This window comes from Podarcis tiliguerta (assembly GCF_965153285.1).
Source record: "Podarcis tiliguerta genome assembly, chromosome: 5".
NCBI classification, from domain to species: domain Eukaryota; kingdom Metazoa; phylum Chordata; class Lepidosauria; order Squamata; family Lacertidae; genus Podarcis; species Podarcis tiliguerta.
In genome coordinates, this window is record NC_139538.1 from 17,663,845 (window position 1) to 17,681,354 (window position 17,510).

Below are 17,510 nucleotides of genomic sequence, written 5' to 3' on the forward strand. Positions count from 1 at the left end.
TTTCCTCATTCAGATCGTGCCTGGTAATTTTCCTCCCAACGGGTCCCCCAGTTCCCTTCATTTGCAAATAGATCCTCTGCTTCGATTTATTTCATTTTTCCGTAATGAAATGCTCTTATTCCACCCCACCCCCACCTGCGCCTCCCATTTCTTTCCCTAACTAGGTCCTTTTGCTATTAAGGGCTTTCTTTTTTCAAAACGGGGAGGGAGGAATTCCCTTCGCCTGCATGGGTGTGTTGGGGTGTGGGGGTGGAGTGGAGAGTGCACGATAATCCATATCTGTAAAGCTCCTTTGCTATGAAGAGAACAGAGATAAATACCAGGACTCTGGCAAACCCGTTTGAAATGGGCAGCAGCAGCAGCAGCAAGTAGGGACTGTGAAGCCATCCTTGTCAGGAGTCATAGTCTTTAACAGTGATTTATTCTTCTGTGTTGGAATGATCTGGGCAAAAGGAGTCAAGGAGAAAAAGAGAATGCCCTCCCTTTGCCGCCCCAATAAGAGGAGGTTGTAGGTCACGGGGTCCAGTTGTCCCCTCCAAGAGGAATCTTTTGTGAGCTTTTGCTGTAAAGCAAGGGTTATTTCTCCTGGGCTTAGTGTAAAGGTATTTTTTCCCCCTCTTACTTTTCCTCCCCCTTCTCCTCTTTTGTCCTGCTGGATCAACCCTGGATGGTTCTACAGGCACAAAACACCCACGTCCAGAGTCTCTCCCCCCCATCCCTATTGCCCCCTTTCATTCCACCATCTCTTTCCGTCCGTAGCCCTGCAATTGCCGCTTTCCCCCTTGGGTATGTGGACGGCAGAGGCACATGCCTCCCGAAGATTAATCATCTCTAAATGATTTAATCAGCTGAAATGACTAATATGGAGTGTGCATTTATCTGATACTATACCAGTTGCGTTAATCCATTTTGTGTGCTTGGGAGAGAAGGGTCTCTCTCTCTCTCTCTCTCTCTCTCTCTCTCTCTCTCCCTCTCTCTCCTTCTCCCTCTCCCCCAACCCCGGTATTGAAGCAAGCGTTGCTACTAACCCTTGTATACTGATAAAATCCCAGTTACGGATATTCCTACAGGGATCGGGGCTCTGGGAACTTGTCTGTCCCCATTTCCTTAAATAATGCCTGTATCATAGCATTAGACGGGTATTCCTTGAATAATAAAAAAACACAACAACTTCCAAGTTAAGCGTTTGTGTGTTCATGAGGATGCAATGTATAGAGTGCATGGTTTTGTGTGTGTGTGTGTGTGTGTGTGTGTGTGTACCAGATAAAAATCTCTTCCTGCACCTCATCTCTCCTTACTCTTGTGATTGATGCAGGTGTCGAGGTAAGACTGAGATGATCTCCCATATGCTTCCTACTAAACACTCCTTGTCTTTCTGTTGGCGGGGGAAATGTTTCACAACATAGGCCCTATAGGTTCATTTGCTGTTTTTCAGGAGGGTGTCATTCACCAAGTAGCCTGGGAGAGGGGTGAGCAGGATGGGGAAACAAGAAGGCTGTTGCATGATGAGATGTTTCAGTATCACTTAAGTCAAAACCAGGGGAGGTTCTAAGAGCAATGCTAGAGTTTTCTTTTCTTTCTTTTTTTTGTAATGAACTTCCAAGTAACCCCACGAAACCCCGTTAGATGCTCTAGATGCATGGTTCAATATAAAAACAGCCCGATAAAATGCTGATCGGCCGTAATCCATTTGTGTTTTCATTTCTGTTTCAGTTTTGTAATCCGTCGCAACCATGAAGTCTCCGACAACCGACCCTCCCCGTAAGAGAAGGATGTTGTGGATTATTCTTCTAAGCACAATTGCTGTAGCGTGGACTACCCCCATCCCCTTGATAGAGGACTCGGAGGAGATTGAGGAGTCTTGCTTCGATCCTTGTTACTGTGAAGTCAAAGAAAGCCTTTTTCACATACACTGCGACAACAAGGGATTTATAAATATTAGCCAGATAACGGAGTCCTGGTCGAGACCTTTCAAACTTTACCTGCAGAGGAACTCCATGAGGAGATTATATACTAACAGTTTTCTCCACCTGAACAACGCCGTTTCGATCAACCTGGGGAACAACGCACTACAAGACATTCAGACGGGAGCCTTTAACGGCCTCAGAATCCTGAAGAGGTTGTACCTGCATGAGAACAAATTGGACATCTTCAGAAACGACACTTTCCTGGGCTTGGAGAGTCTGGAATATCTGCAGGCAGATTACAATGTCATTAAGCGGATCGAGAGCGGGGCATTTCGAAACCTGAGCAAGCTCCGGGTCCTGATCTTGAACGACAACCTTATCCCCATCCTCCCCACCAATTTGTTTAAGTCGGTGTCCTTAACTCACTTGGACTTGCGTGGAAACAGGTTGAAAGTGCTCTCCTACCGGGGGATGCTGGATCACATTGGCAGGAGCCTGATGGAGATCCAGCTGGAGGAGAACCCATGGAACTGTACCTGTGATATTGTCCAGCTCAAGAGCTGGCTGGAGCGCATCCCTTACACTGCCCTTGTGGGAGACATAACCTGTGAGACCCCTTTCCACTTCCACGGGAAGGACCTGAGGGAAATTAAGAGGAATAAACTCTGCCCAATGCTGTCTGACTCAGAGCTGGTCAGCATCGGTGCCCCTCAGTTGCCCTCGAGCAAGGAGAACGCGTGGCCTACTAAGCCTTCTTCCATGCTGTCCTCTTTCCATTTCACTGCTTCCTCTGTCGAATACAAAACTTCCATTAAGCAGCCCAGGCCCACCAAACAGCCCAGGGCACACAAGCCGCCCCCGACACCTCGAGGCCTATACCCTGCGCCCAACCAGCCCCCAATAGCTGGTTACCAGACGAGGCCACCCATCCCCATCATCTGCCCTACTGGCTGCTCATGCAGTTTGCACATCAATGACTTGGGCCTGACAGTCAACTGCAAGGAAAGAGGGTTCCACAATATTTCCGAGCTCCTGCCCAGGCCCGTCAACGCCAAGAAGCTGGTCCTGAGCGGTAATTTGATACAGAAAATTTACCGTTCCGATTTCTGGAATTTTTCTTCCCTGGATCTCCTGCATTTGGGGAACAACCGGATCTCCTACGTTCAGGACGGGGCCTTTGTCAACCTGCCCAACCTGAAGAGCCTGTACCTGAATGGCAATGACATTGAGAAGTTGACCCCAGGCATGTTCAGGGGTCTACAGAGCCTGCACTATCTGTATTTTGAGTACAACCAGATCAGGGAGATCCAGCCCGCTGCCTTCAGTCTCATGCCCAACCTGAAGCTTCTCTTCCTCAACGACAACCTCCTGAGGAACCTGCCTACAGATGCCTTTGCAGGCACCTCGCTGACCAGGCTCAACCTGAGGAACAACAAATTCCTGTACTTGCCCGTGGCTGGTGTGCTGGAGCACCTCAACGCCATTGTGCAGATTGACCTGAAGCTCAACCCGTGGGATTGCACGTGTGACCTGGTGCCTCTCAAGCAGTGGATCGAGGCCATCAGCTCCGTCATCATGGTTGGGGATGTCCTTTGCGCCAGCCCAGACAACCTTACCCACAGAGACATCCGCTCTGTGGAGCTGGAGGTACTCTGCCCCGAGATGTTGCATGCTGCTGCTGCCTCGCCAGCCCCTCCAGCGTGGGGCCACCCTAGCCCCACCAGCCCATCGCCCTATGAGCTCCCCCCGGCTGGGGGAGGCCCGGTGCCCCTCTCCGTGCTCATCCTCAGCCTCCTTGTACTGTTCTTCTCGGCGGTCTTCATTGCTGCGGGCCTTTTCGCCTTCGTCCTGCGCAGGCGTCACAAGAAGCTACCCTTCCGGAACAAGCAGCGGCAGGAGACCCTCGACTTGACGGGCATCCAGATGCAGTGCCACCACCTCTTCGAGGAGGGAGGCGGCGGAGGCGGCGGGGGAATCAGCGCCTCCCCGGAAAAGGCACCCCCGGTGGGGCACGTCTACGACTACATCCCGCATCCAGTGACCCAGATGTGCAACAACCCCATCTACAAGCCCCGGGAGGAGGACGAAGTGGCGGCGGGGGAGCCGGGGCAACCTGGGGACATGCTTTTGGGAGGTGGTGGTGGTGCTGGTAGTGGTGGTGGAGGAGGAGGAGTTGGCTGTGCAGGGGAACAGTTTGCCGACCCCACAAAGGACGGTGGGAGCAGCAGCTGCTACAGGACCTTGCTGGAAAAGGAGAAGGAGTGGAGCTTGGCTGTGTCCAGCTCGCAGCTCAACACCATAGTGACCACCAACCATCACCCGCACCCGCACCCGCCTGGCGGGGGGATTGGAGGGGGGCTGCCCCTCCTGGGGGAGCTAGCGCTGGTGCCGCCTGTCTTCCACCACGAAAAGAACGGTGGGGTGGTGCTCTTCCCCCCTAGTGGTGCCATTCTAGACAGCAGGGACAGGCCGCCATTGGCGCCACCGTGCACGGTGGGCTTTGTGGACTGCCTCTACGGCACGGTGCCCAAATTAAAGGAACTGCACGTGCACCCCCCTGGCATGCAATATCCAGACCTGCAGCAGGACGCCAGGCTGAAAGAGACCCTCCTCTTCTCGGCTGGTAAGGGCTTCCCAGACCACCACCAACCCCCCCAGAGCGAATACCTCGAGTTAAGGGCCAAACTCCAAACCAAGCCGGATTACCTCGAAGTCCTGGAGAAGACCACTTATAGGTTTTGAAACAAAACAAAAGTCTAGCTTTTACAGCCAAATCCCAGACCCGCCCCACAGCCCCACGGCCCCCCGAGTCCCCACTCCTTGGCTCCCCGCCCTTCCTGCCCCCAAACCACCGCATGCTGATCCTAGAGGATACTGCTCTGTGCTTTCCCCCTGCCAGATGATGGTTTGGAGGAAAGGCCCTTCTCAGATGATCATGAATCGATAAAGTGCCTTTTGCAGACTTTTGCCAGCAGATGTTAATCAATCATTATTTTTTTATACTGGAAAAAAAATGGAGACTTTGACTGTGCCATGTTGTCTAAGGTATACGAATATTATTATAATTAGTATCATGGGGGGGGGGTTATTTGCCTCGGTCCTGATGACAGTAAATTCTATGTGTGTTACGCTACACTCTCTATCTCCTCTCTCTCTTGCAGGCTTTTGTTTTTTTCTGTTGTAGTTTTTTTTAAAAAAACAAACAAACAAAACAAAACAGAAACCTTTCCGTTCTATCTTTTTTTTTTTTGAATGCTATGGGGAGGGAGGTGGATTTTTTTTAAAAAAGACAACATCGGTTGTGGCTTTGGTTATTCTTTCCCTCATCATGGCACAGAACCTGTACATTACTTTGAAGGGGTGGTGGGTGTCTGGGGTGGGGCAGAGAACCACAAGAACAGCAACAAAAAATTGCAGTTCTCTGCATGTCTGGGAACTGCAGGCAGCGACGGGGAGGGGGGTCCTTTTCTTCCCCAAATGTTCTCACTCTCTTGGCTTCTCCTCCTCCTCTTCCTTCTCTCTCTCTCTCTTTTTCTCTCTCTCTCTCACATAGAAACACAGGTCCAAACGCTTATTCTGCTCCACTCTGTATCCTAAACCCCCTCCAATCAGCCTCCTAGCCATCCCAATTTGCTTGCACCCTGTTCTATTTCTGCATCTCCCCCCCCACCGCAAGGATGGGGTACCACAGTCTATTCCAGAGGGGAGGTCAATGGCTTGCTTCTCCAGCGAAGGAGCTGTCTATTTGTTCCCTTCTGTGGCTGCCCTACAGGGAAGGAAAGGTCATTGCCATTTGATTGAGTTCCTTTCTGGAGGACAGCTGCACCTCTAATTAAAAAGAGAACCGGACATCACAAATGCATTGGAAAGGGGACGCTTGCTTGGTAAGCTGCCACCACCGGTGTCTCTGTAAAAGAAGCCCTTTTGGGTTGCAGTCCTGTGCCCCCTCACCTGGGAGTAAGCCCCATGGAAATCAGTGGGGCTTCCTTCTGAGTAGAGGTGCTAATGTTCTCCCCCCCCCCCCGCTCACAAATGCAGACAACACACAAACACACACAAATACAATTGTGCATATATTTATTCTGTACTTTCAAGTGAATATAAATTGTAAAGGTAATGTTTAATCATTGTACAGTGATGCGTCTGGTATAGCTTTCCTAATAAAACGTTTTGAAAAAAAATATATAGATATAGGTATATAGATATATATTAGAAGTTAAAAGAAAAAGCTTGAATCTTAAAACTTCAACTATACCCTTGTCACACCAATGCTTCCCTCCCCCTCCCCCCTTTAAGGCCACATGTTATTTTATTAACAACAATCCACTGTGATGTTAGCAAGGTATAGGACAACAAATAACTCTTGGTGCAAATTTTCTATATATAAAAAAGATGGTTAGAATTCAGATTTCCAGTCTCTTCCTCTCTCTCTCTCTCTGTTTCTCTCTTTCCCCTCCCTCCATTTCAATTTGTTATGCATCTCTCTTGGTGAGTTTTTCCCCACCCCTCCTAGATGAAAATATGCAATAGATTTATTTTAATTCCTTTTAATTGCTAGGATTATTATGTTCCGCTGCAAGGATATGAGGAAAAGAAATGATAATATGAGATACAATTTGCAGTTGAGATTGGATAAAATATTTAAAAGTACATGGAAGGAAATGCATTTATAGAGGAGTGTGTGTGTGTGTGTGTGTGTGCAGGATAGCAAGCATACATTGCTGCATTTTGGGCAACAGCAGTTGTTGGGCATGTTTGCATTTCTCTCCCCTTTTTTGATAAAAACTAAAACAATCGAGAAAATTAGGCCTAATAGCATGAGTTCAAGTCTCTGCCTCTCTGATCTCGCACTCGTTTTCACTGAAACCATAGCTGGAGATGTGAGACAATGAAGTGTTGTGTGTGGAATTTTCTTATTTAAGATATTTCTTCTTTTAACTTTTCAGTCGCTATGACATTGCCAAATTGATTTGTGTGGAGCATGTTATTCTTAAGCCCTTTAGGTTAGAATAAAACCAAAGAGGGGAAGAGAGAGAGGTGGGGGGGGGGGAGAAAGTGGAAAAGATGCTTTGTTTATTTCGTTTCTTTCCAAGGTATCTAGCTGGTATCTTGTTTCTTGTAGAACTGGGTTGACACATGAATAAAGCCGAAGGAAAAAGCTTTGTTTGGTGGCGGAAAAACAAAACAAAAAAAACCTCACACCTTCCAGTATGGCCAGTAGATGGCGACAGAGCTCCAGCAATTGCCTCACAGAGACCCAAGGTTACTTTTGAATTGTGCACAGCCCATCAACGGTGCTTTCCACTTGGACTCTTGAATCTGCCCTTAATAGAAAAATCATCGCATTGAATGTAATTCAGCAGACGTCACTAATGCCTTACATCGAGATAGAGATATAATTAAAGGGAAAGCGTGGATATTAGCTCCTTTGGTGTGTACGGATGTGAAATGGGGAAATCCTCTATTTTGAAGATTTTTATACACACACACATACACACGCCCTGGTGTGCACGCACACACACATGCACACACACATTGCACACCGATGCAGAAAAAGAGGGAAATGTATTTAGAAATGAAATATTGCAAAATATATATTTTATTTGTCTTACTAAAAAAAAAATGTTATCCAGGGAAAATGAAATGTTTCTGCTGCAAAGGAGAAAAACACTTAAAAGCTGCTTCCAATGCTCATTGGTGTTTCTAACAAATCTTGTTAAGGAATCGTAGCATAAATCATAGCAATTTAGGCCAGGGTCAGACTTTTTTTACCCATGCTACAATGTCATATATGTGCTCATTTTATTTTAAAGAAAAGTCTGCTCTTTTGAAAATACTCTTTTAAAAAAGAAAACTGGTCTATATAATATTATGTACATGTGGTAGAGCTGCCCAACAAACAACCATGTACAAATCAGTTTTTAAAAACGAGAGCTTTAGAATGTAAAATGGTTTAACCCTGCTGGAGTTATGGGCCTTTTATTTTTTAGTCGATAGCCGAAGAACCCAGCATTACTCGTTGGGGGATTGTGACAGAATTTAGGCTTCAGTATGCCAAACTGTGGATTCAGACAGCCCCATGTGCACAGTTTAGGCTCCCTTGCCTTTGGGCTTTTTTATATTATGTATTGATTAAAAGGCCTACAGGTAGCAAATGTGCGGCTGGAGGTTTTGTGCCTGCTGCATATAATCTTGCTGCCCCAAGATAAGCTTGTGCAAAAGGCTGACACCTTCTCTGCAAAAAAAACAACAACAACAGTGTGCTTGGTGGGTTATGGCTGTGACCAGGCCTGGATTAACCCTTACATTAAGCCTGCTATGAGATAGGGAGGCTGCCATGTTGGATGCTTAGCTTCTGGGAATTCCTCAGCGCAGGGGATGGGCCTAGATGGGGGAAGAGGAAGCTGTCGGGTCACATCTCGCTGCATATTTTATCTTCTGACCCACAGCAACACTGCAGGTTGCCTGAAATCCATGCATGGGAGACATGCAAGGGGGTTGAGCCTTGGAGCTTTCTGTGTGCAAAGGATGGGCTCTGAAACTTATGACCCCTTCCCTAAAAGGATTTTTAAAAAACCCTGGATTTGAATTTAGGGACCTTTCAGCTGTGGGGTGAAAGTGAAAACCTCTACACTACAGAAAGCATCCCTACGCTGCCAACGGGGTTAGATTGATCGCGTTAAATTTCTGCGTACTGTATCTGAAAACATGGCTGTGATCCTTTTCCCCTGTAGCAGGGAATCGGCATCCCAAAGGCCCACATGGAGGAAGAGAGCTGAATCCAGGGAGGCTGGCTAGCAGAAGACTCAGAATATGTCCTATTGGGGCACAGATGGGATGAGCATTATGGCCACCTAGAAGCATAGGTTCTCTATGTTTCTTGAATTCATAGGTCAAGGATATGCAAAAAGCCCACCTACAGGCTCATTGGGTGTGTGACTCATTGGGAATGAACCTATCAGGGTTCCTGAAGTTATTCTTGGTCCTTAAGGAGTCAATACTAACTAGGTCTACCCAGACGCTAATTCCAATTAATTCAATGGGGCTCAGCCCAGGTAAGTGGAGTTAGGATTGCAGCCTAAATCTTTGATATTGGAAGCTCTTCAAAAAAGTCTATGATATCCAATTGTGGTGTCTCTTTTGCTCAGTTGACTTCCCATGCCTCTCCCTCTGAGCCCTCATGCACCCCCAAAATCTACTGTGGGGGTTTAGGGGATCCCCTGAGACAGACAGGGGGGCTGCAGAAGAAAGGGGAGAATGGGAATCCCATTTGTCGAAGGGTGTTGGATCCGACCCATCTTTCAGTCTTTCCCACCTTATTGAGTTATTACACACAGCTGTCTTTACAATATAGATTTTCTTGCTATTGCATTAAGCACTTTTTTCTCTATCTCTCTCAAAAAAAGTTGTTGGTACAGATAAGCTTGCATGCGTTAAACAAAATTATAAACCAGGAAAAGCAGATCCAGATACTCTGAAAGGCAGTCATTATGCAGCTATTGATAACAACACACGCATGAACACTATTCAGTATTGTACAGAGCAGGTTAAACTGCAGATCTTACCATGACAAGGTGCTGAACACATTTTAAATACAGTATTGCACACATCAAAGTATAGCGGGAATAAATGGTTATAAATAATGTTTATATTTTATTTATACTCGCATCTCAACTCCAATATAGGGTGCAATTTTCACCTGAAACTGGTGAAGCGATCTTATTTATTCAGTGGAAATAAATTTATGAGAATGAAATTTTGTATTAAAAGAGATACTTTTTTTGGCTAAAATCGAGTTATATTTTTTGTTCCCTTGTGCAGGCAATTTGTCTCGTGTGTTAAAAATTACACTAATACCCGCTGTGCATAAGGGGTACGAATATATAGCTATAACATTTCTCCATATAATAGTCGGATTTTATTGGTTCATAATGCTTTTGGGATTGAGTTGCTAATGAACAAATCTGTTGTTTCTGGTTTCTCAGAAGTGGGTCATTGTATCAGTGGCTATTTTCATTCATTAATCTGAGTGATGGGTAACTAGCGTAGATGATTTATCACTTTCAGCATCATTATTAGAATCTTGGAAGGAATGGGATAAAATGAGATTATCTACATCTACAGGAGAGATGCTTTCTTCCTTTCCCCCCTGAGAAAATGCTTCAATACTTCTAATTAGTATAATTTTTTTAGAGTGCTTCTGAAACAAATGGATGCGATGCTTGGTCAGGGCTTGTGCTAAACCACATTGTAGAGCTCAGTTTCTCCAAACAATATTTTGATTCCTGACCCTCTCTGGGATGTGTGATGTGTAAGCAAGTGAGGAGGATGAGGTGTAGTCTGGTGAACAGATGGGGGCGGTGGAGAAATGTTGGTTGCCTAGCAACCCTGGAACTCCTGCATCACTTCAGCATAGGCGCAGAAGAGATGAGCACAGACATCACAGGGATAGAAAGCAGAGGACCTAAGTAAATCCCATCTTGCTTAGGACTATTAGCCTAGAAAAGATGAGACTGGGAGGAGATATGATAGCCATCTTCAAATCTCTAAAGGGCTGTCACGTAGAAGGCAGAGCAAGCTTGTTTTCTCCTCAACCAATGGATTCAAGTTACAAGAAAGGAGATGTTGATTAGACATCAGGAATAACTTGGATGGTCAGAGCTGTTGAGATACTTGAAGATGGCAATCATTTCTCCTCTTAGTCTCCTGTTTTCATGGTTAAACAGTCATAGCAAAACAGTTGAATGATTGGTATAATTTACTAATTAACCTTCTACTAAAGGAATGGAACAAAAGGTTTTAAAGATTCCAAGGTGGCAAAGACATATAAGAATACTATTACTTCCCCTGCACCTATGTTATAAAAGTATTATTAATGAAAACTGCAATGCTGTGAGCAGGATGAAGGGTTTTCACAACCGGTGATAGAATGGTGTCTTTTGTGGAGATTCAGATTGCTGCTGATGTAATATGGAAAGTGAAATGCTAAATGGTTACCTACTGAGTATTGACGGAAGTTCAGTTTTATGTATTATGTTGAATACAAGAACTCTTTGCATTGAATGGGAAAAGCTAGTCATTGGGCTGGAGGGAGGGTGAGAGTATGGCAGATTCTCTAGCATTGGGGGGGGCATGGTGTTGTGCAAAGCAGTTGATAAGAGGCCACCAAGTTTGCATGTGTGTTTATTGAGCTTTTTTTTTAGATTTATATATCACATTCCTGTAGGGACGCAGGTGGCGCTGTGGGTTAAAGCCTCAGTGCCTAGGGCTTGCCGATCGAAAGGTCGGCGGTTCGAATCCCCGCGGTGGGATGCGCTCCCGCTGTTCGGTCCCAGCGCCTGCCAACCTAGCAGTTCGAAAGCACTCTCGGGTGCAAGTAGATAAATAGGGACCGCTTACTAGCGGGAAGGTAAACGGCGTTTCCGTGTGCGGCTCTGGCTCGCCAGAGCAGCGATGTCACGCTGGCCACGTGACCCGGAAGTGTCTTCGGACAGCGCTGGCCCTTGGCCTCTTTGAGTGAGATGGGCGCACAACCCTAGAGTCTGGCAAGACTGGCCCGAAAGGGCAGGGGTACCTTTATCACATTCCTGTGCTTGAAGCAGTTCAGTTTAAAGCAGTAGCTTAAGATGCAATGGGCCCAAAAGAAAAGGAAAAGAGGGCGGGGAGGGGGGAGATCAAAAGAAAGAAAGAAAAGAAAACACAGGTATCGTGACAATTGCACGAGAAAATTATGGGAAAGAAAAGAGGCAAATGGCAATTGGTCAGAGCCCAGCTGAATGAGGGGGCCTTGCTGTCCTTCCTCTCTCTTAGTTTATTTACAGTGCTTAGTTGCTTAGTTTATTTTCAGTAGTACCTCGGGTTAAGAACTTAATTCGATCCAGAGGTCCGTTCTTCACCTGAAGCTGTTCTTAACCTGAGACACCACTTCAGCTAATGTGGTTTCCCACTACCGCTGCGCAATTTCTGTTCTCATCCTGAAGCAAAGTTCTTAACCTGAGGTACTATTTCTGGGTTAGCAGTGTCTGTAACCTGAAGCATCTGTAACCTGAAGCGTCTGTAACCCGAGGTACCGCTGTATTTGTTTTGAAATGTCTGCTCAGTTGCAGATGGTGTGCTGGGGCTGTGCCACTCACCTGACCTGGCTGAGTCACTCCTGCATGCCAGGATGGAGAGGGTGAGGGATGGGGCATAAGTGAGGTTGGCATGGTGCAAATGCACATGCAGAGCCAATGTGGTGTGCCTGTTGGCACGTTTACACCGCGCTGCCCCTGCTGCCGCCGCCTCACCCCTCATCCTCTTCATGCCACCACATGGTCCGCTGCTGTTTATGCCTCATACCTGCAACATGTTTGTGTTACTCAGAGCCCACCACAGTTGAAATACCACCATCCGTAATGATCAAAAAACCTAAGCAATGTAAAACTGAGCTCAGTAGATTAAAAAAGAATTCACTATTTCAAATCTGAAGTGCAAAGCATGGGGAAAGCCGGCTGGAACAGGAGCACTACCCCTAACTAACACAAAGCAGCAAGGCAGGGCATTGAGCAAGGCAGGGCATAATAACACAGTGTCTAGAATAAGCAGCTGGGCAATTGGACTTCCTAAGTCTTTGCCCAGCCAATTAAATAATCCTATATTAGCCAGAATCTTCAAAGCATACTAAAGCATGCTAAAAAAAAAAGGACAGGTGCAAAAATATTTCTGATAGCATTGAAAGTGAGATCTCAAAGCCGAATGTTGTCACAAATTGTCTGAAATCCCCCAAGAACTAAGGCCGGAGTTAGCTTCATGCTATCTATTTAAGGCAGTGTTATATACTATTTTGGCTTCCTCCAAAGAATTCTGAGAGCCATAGTTTGTTAAGGGTGTCTGGTGTAGCAGTCCCTTCAAACTTTACAATTCTATGATTCTGTTAGTTGTTAGGAGACCTCCCTCCCCATTCCCCTTGCACAACTGGTTTAATAATCCCTCTTCCCAGGGAATTCTGGGAATTGTAGTTCTGTGAGAGGAAGAGGGGTCTGCTATCAATTCTTAGCATCCTTAAGAAAGGACTGTTCTCAGGAGTCTTTCTTTTCTTTTCTTTTGGGAGGGGGGCATAACTGCTTAAAGTGATATGCACAGTACAAAGACGACTTAAGATCATTCAAATCCCCCATTGCCACCCCACAAAATAAAATCTCCTGAAATAACTCTGCATGTTGCCTGAAAATGTATGACTTTCTGAGGATACAGGTTATGGCTGTATTTTATGACTCAGGGATTTTATAAATCAATATGTTTGATGTAAAACCAACTGATCACCGTAAGCGAGATGGCCAGCAAAAATCTCAGGTGTACAAAGTGTGCTGAGAATCTGAAGTAGTTACTGTGATTATCAGTTTCAAGGTCAAAGTTCAACCACTTGGCAAGCTTGTGAAACCTTGGATGATCCTAATTACTGTTTGCACCAGCAGAGTTCTGTTAATTGTCAACTTTCTCTCATTATGTAGAGAAAGCAAGGTTTTTGTTGAGGGTAGTTGCGTTAAAATATGATTTTGGCCATTTCTTCTGAATTCAAGTTTTTATGGGAAGGATCTGGGCTTATTTAGTCATAAACAAATGTGACTATTTTTTATTGATTTTAATGGATCCACCACTATCCTTTTAGAAGAAAATGGCATTTTTTTCAGTCCAATAAGTATGGATTTATTTGATCTAACATTCATTTCATTCACCCTTTTATTTATGTTGGAAAACAATTCTTTATATTAAGATAACACTAGTAGGCCCAGCAGCTCTTTTCCTGAAAATCTGAAATTGAAAGGAAATATTTCTAGTTTCAAAATAATAATAATAATAATAAATAAATAAAAATATTGCAACCCTATTCACAATCACCTGGGATTATGTCTACAGTTTAGCTGTAGACATGCACAGCATTGCACTGATAATGATCCAAATGATTTCTGTTTTCCTTGAATTTAATCACTAATTGCTCACCTAGAAAGCCTTGCAGAGATCTGGCATTGTCAGTTGGTATAAAAAATGGCAAAGAAGAAAAAATGGCAGGGAAAAAAATCACTGCGGTAATCTGTGAATTGGCTGTAGCCTAGGTGATTATATGAATTTTTGCCTAACAGGTCATTACAGTATATATATAGATTGAGTACTCAGCTGAATCACAACAGAACACATTGAAAGGAGAATCCATTGCTTGGTGTGGTAGATCATATGTTCTGTCTCCAAATCTAGGTTTAATTCCAACTTTGTCAAAGATGCTCAGTCTGGAACATATTTTGTCAGAGATCTTAGAAAGCCAATGACAGCCCTAGCATATTTGCTAAAGCTAAGCAGGGTCCAGTATGGTTTCAAATTGGATGGGAGACCATGTGCTGAGATTCCTGCATTGGTAGGGAGTTAAACTAGATGACCCTGTGTTGGTTCCATGATTCTATGACTATGATAATATTAAGCAAAATAATGGAGAAGCAGCCATGCAGAGGCCATACCACTTCAAAACACAGGTCTTGCTTATCCCCTTCTCAAAACTTCCCTGATAACTTGACTGGGGTGAAGATGTGTCTTCTTTTTTTTATTAAGCTGCTAATTTTTTGTATACAGTGGTACCTCAGGTTAAGTACTTAATTCGTTCCGGAGGTCCGTGCTTAACCTGAAACTGTTCTTAACCTGAAGCACCACTTTAGCTAATCTGGCCTCCTGCTGCTGCCGCGCCACCAGAGCCCGATTTCTGTTCTCATCCTGAAGCAAAGTTCTTAACCTGAAGCATTATTTCTGGGTTAGTGGAGTCTGTAACCTGAAGTGTATGTAACCTGAAGCGTATGTAACCTGAGGTACCACTGTATAGGGATTAATTTTCTCTCTTTTATTTCCTTTTTATTGGGGCGTGGTTGGCAATCTGAACATAAGTTCCAACTGCAGTCTGAAGTGGTAGAGTCCCAAAAAGGGTGTGAACAGAATGATATTTCTGAATGCGTGTGGTTCGGCTCTCAGCAATATACAGCTATGATGCAGAAACTCAGTATAAGCTCACACTTCAAATGTCCCTATGCGCCTGAATGAAACCAATGGGATTTTTGTGTTGTGTGTGTGTTTACAGCCTGCGAAGAAATGAGCAGAAACTGATTCTCTTTGGAGATAAGACTCTCTCTCTAGAGGCTCCTACCATGGAATCAAAATGTATTAATGGTTTATGGATACACCATACAATTGCCAATAGAGGGACACAATGGCGGGAAACTTGGTTTGGCAGGCCTTTTAATGTGGGCCTATGTAATGGGAACTTGCTGAAACAATGCTGAAGCAAAACACAGATAACCTCCAAAATTCACACTTCTCCAAATGTTGTGATGCAATTCTTCAGGTGGAGGGGGGGTGTATACAAAAATGTGTATTTTAGGGTTTTTTTATTTTTTGCATAAAATGCATATTTTCATAGAAATTAGAAACCAAGTGCATTATATTAGGGGAATCTGCTTGTAAAATGTATCTATAAAGCGATGCCGAAAATTGTGTACTGAGAGAAATGCACATGAAAAGACCCATGAATTTTCACGAGGACTTCTTTTAAAAATTGCAAACTGATGAGGAAATGTGGTGAAATGAACTGAAAGCTAAAAAAAGTGAGAAAGTGAAAGTGGTTTGCCCGTCCCTAGGCCAAGGCAAATGTGTTTGCACCATGAAGTTCAAATATGCTGTTTGAATCCATACAAGGTTCTATGGTATTCATTTGTTTCTTATTTTTAAAACTATTTTTCTGGACAGATGCAAAGTGTGATTGGCACTGTAGATGCCGAATGTATATGTTATTTTAAATGAGCTAAATTGTCTTTCTGTGGCATGCTCTTCAAGGCAAAACATTCACTTGGAATTTAATTTTATGTGGTCCATATGCTTCCTCAGACAAGTTCAGGAGGCAACCAATATCCAGCCGGCATAGGAGCTCCCAGTTCATCTTTCGTTGTTCATTAGCTGTCCAATGTGAGAAAAGATGGTTGTATGTGATCATAGAACTTGGCTGTAGCAACTTCTCACTATCAGGCTATAGAGAGAAAACAGGACCTGTGTGTGCAGGAGGAAGGAAGAAGGGGATGCCTGGATGCATGGTGGGGAGCTGGGCAGTACAGCAGAAACTCAAGGCCCCCTCAGCAGATTGGGCAGGTGGAGTACAAACACAGCAGGGCTGGCTTAGGGCATTATGGTGTTAGTGAGATTTTTGGCTTAACTGGCTTAACTTCACCACTGAAGCTGGGGCCATGTGGAGAAGACACCACAATACAAGGTGTAAGGAGTTCCTAACCACACCCAGTGCACTAGTATAATCTTTTTGCATCACCACCCCATGGGAAGCAGAAAGGTGCCTTATATGCAGCCTTTTTGGTCAATCTGGTTCGGTATTGGCTAGATTCCTTCATTTATTTTTTTTACATTTATATGCCACCTTTATCTTACAAGGATCTCAAGGTGGTGTCCATGGTTCTCCTCATTTCATCCCGAAAACAAGCCTGTGAAGGTCTATTAGGCTGAGCATGTCCGAGACTGGCCCAAGGACACCCAGCAAGCTTCATGGCTGAGTGGGGATTCAAACCCTGCTGTCCCAGCTCCCAGTCCAGCACTCTAACCATTATGCCACAATGGCAGGGTTTCAGGCAAGGGTCTTTCCCAGCCCTACCAGGAGATGCCAGGGATGGAATCTTGGACCTTCTGCATGCAAAGCAGAAGTTCTTCTGCTAAGCTACAATCTTTCTCTGACGTATCCAGTCTGTGTCTTTCCTTTGTCCCAGTTGTGGGGAACCTTTGACCTCCCAGATGCTGCTGACTACAACTCTCATCTTGCCTGGCCACTGGCAATGCTTGCTGGGGCTGATGGGGACTATAGTTCAGTGACATCTGAAGGGCCAAAGCTTCCTCACACCTGCTCTATCCAGTGGTGCTCTCTGGAAGCCACATATCTCCTCAATGCATCGCATTAGCCTCCTCCACTTTTCCTGTTGAAATAATATAATGCCAGATGGTAGTTTCCATAGCAATTGCAGCTTCAATACCGATGCCAAGAAAATCTTCATTGTCTAAGTGAAGCTCCCTATGACTAAGAAACCACAAATAAAAGGCTAGGAATACTCATCTACACCTCGAAGGCTTGGTGTTGCCTGCAGATCTTATGCCTGTGTACTGTGTTGCCAGTGGCCCAAATCTCTTCGTAGCAGGGCTTTCCCTTTTTTGAGCAGGAACTCCCTGAAACTCAGTTCTGGCATCTCTCAGGTGGGTGCCATTGCCATTCTAAGAGAACAAGGGAGGTGTTCATGGTCAGTTCCGGCACCTCTTTTTTTCTAGAAGAATAGCACTTTTCAGTTTGGCTGATCATGTCATTGTGCTGTGTTGCCTAGATCAGGGATGGCTAACTTCTTGCCCTGTAGCCAAGTCTGCCAGAGCAATCCCCACACATGGGCAGCAGCAACCACGGCAGAATTAAGTAGATACAGCACCACCAAGCTCAGTGCCCTGATGGGGATGGATGCAGGAATAGTGGAAATAAATTTGGTTCACCTTTTCATGTGAGCCTACATAATGCAAACTTTACCATACAATATGCATCCCTCAAAACTC

General features: G+C 45.0%; 1 protein-coding gene across 3 annotated transcripts in view; it reads left to right on the forward strand.

Annotated features, from left to right (window-relative positions):
• SLITRK3 (SLIT and NTRK like family member 3) overlaps window positions 1–17,510 on the forward strand; it is a 41,246-nt gene that overhangs the window by 4,147 nt on the left and 19,589 nt on the right. For 2 of the 3 annotated variants that reach the window (XM_083442003.1, XM_083442004.1), the window contains exon 2: window positions 1,714–4,530. In XM_083442003.1, the coding sequence (XP_083298129.1) occupies window positions 1,734–4,530 (2,797 nt within the window). In that variant the 5' untranslated portion in view covers window positions 1,714–1,733. Of the gene's footprint in view, window positions 1–1,713; window positions 4,662–17,510 lie in introns of those variants that run through there. The other variant, XM_083442005.1, reaches the window with a different exon arrangement.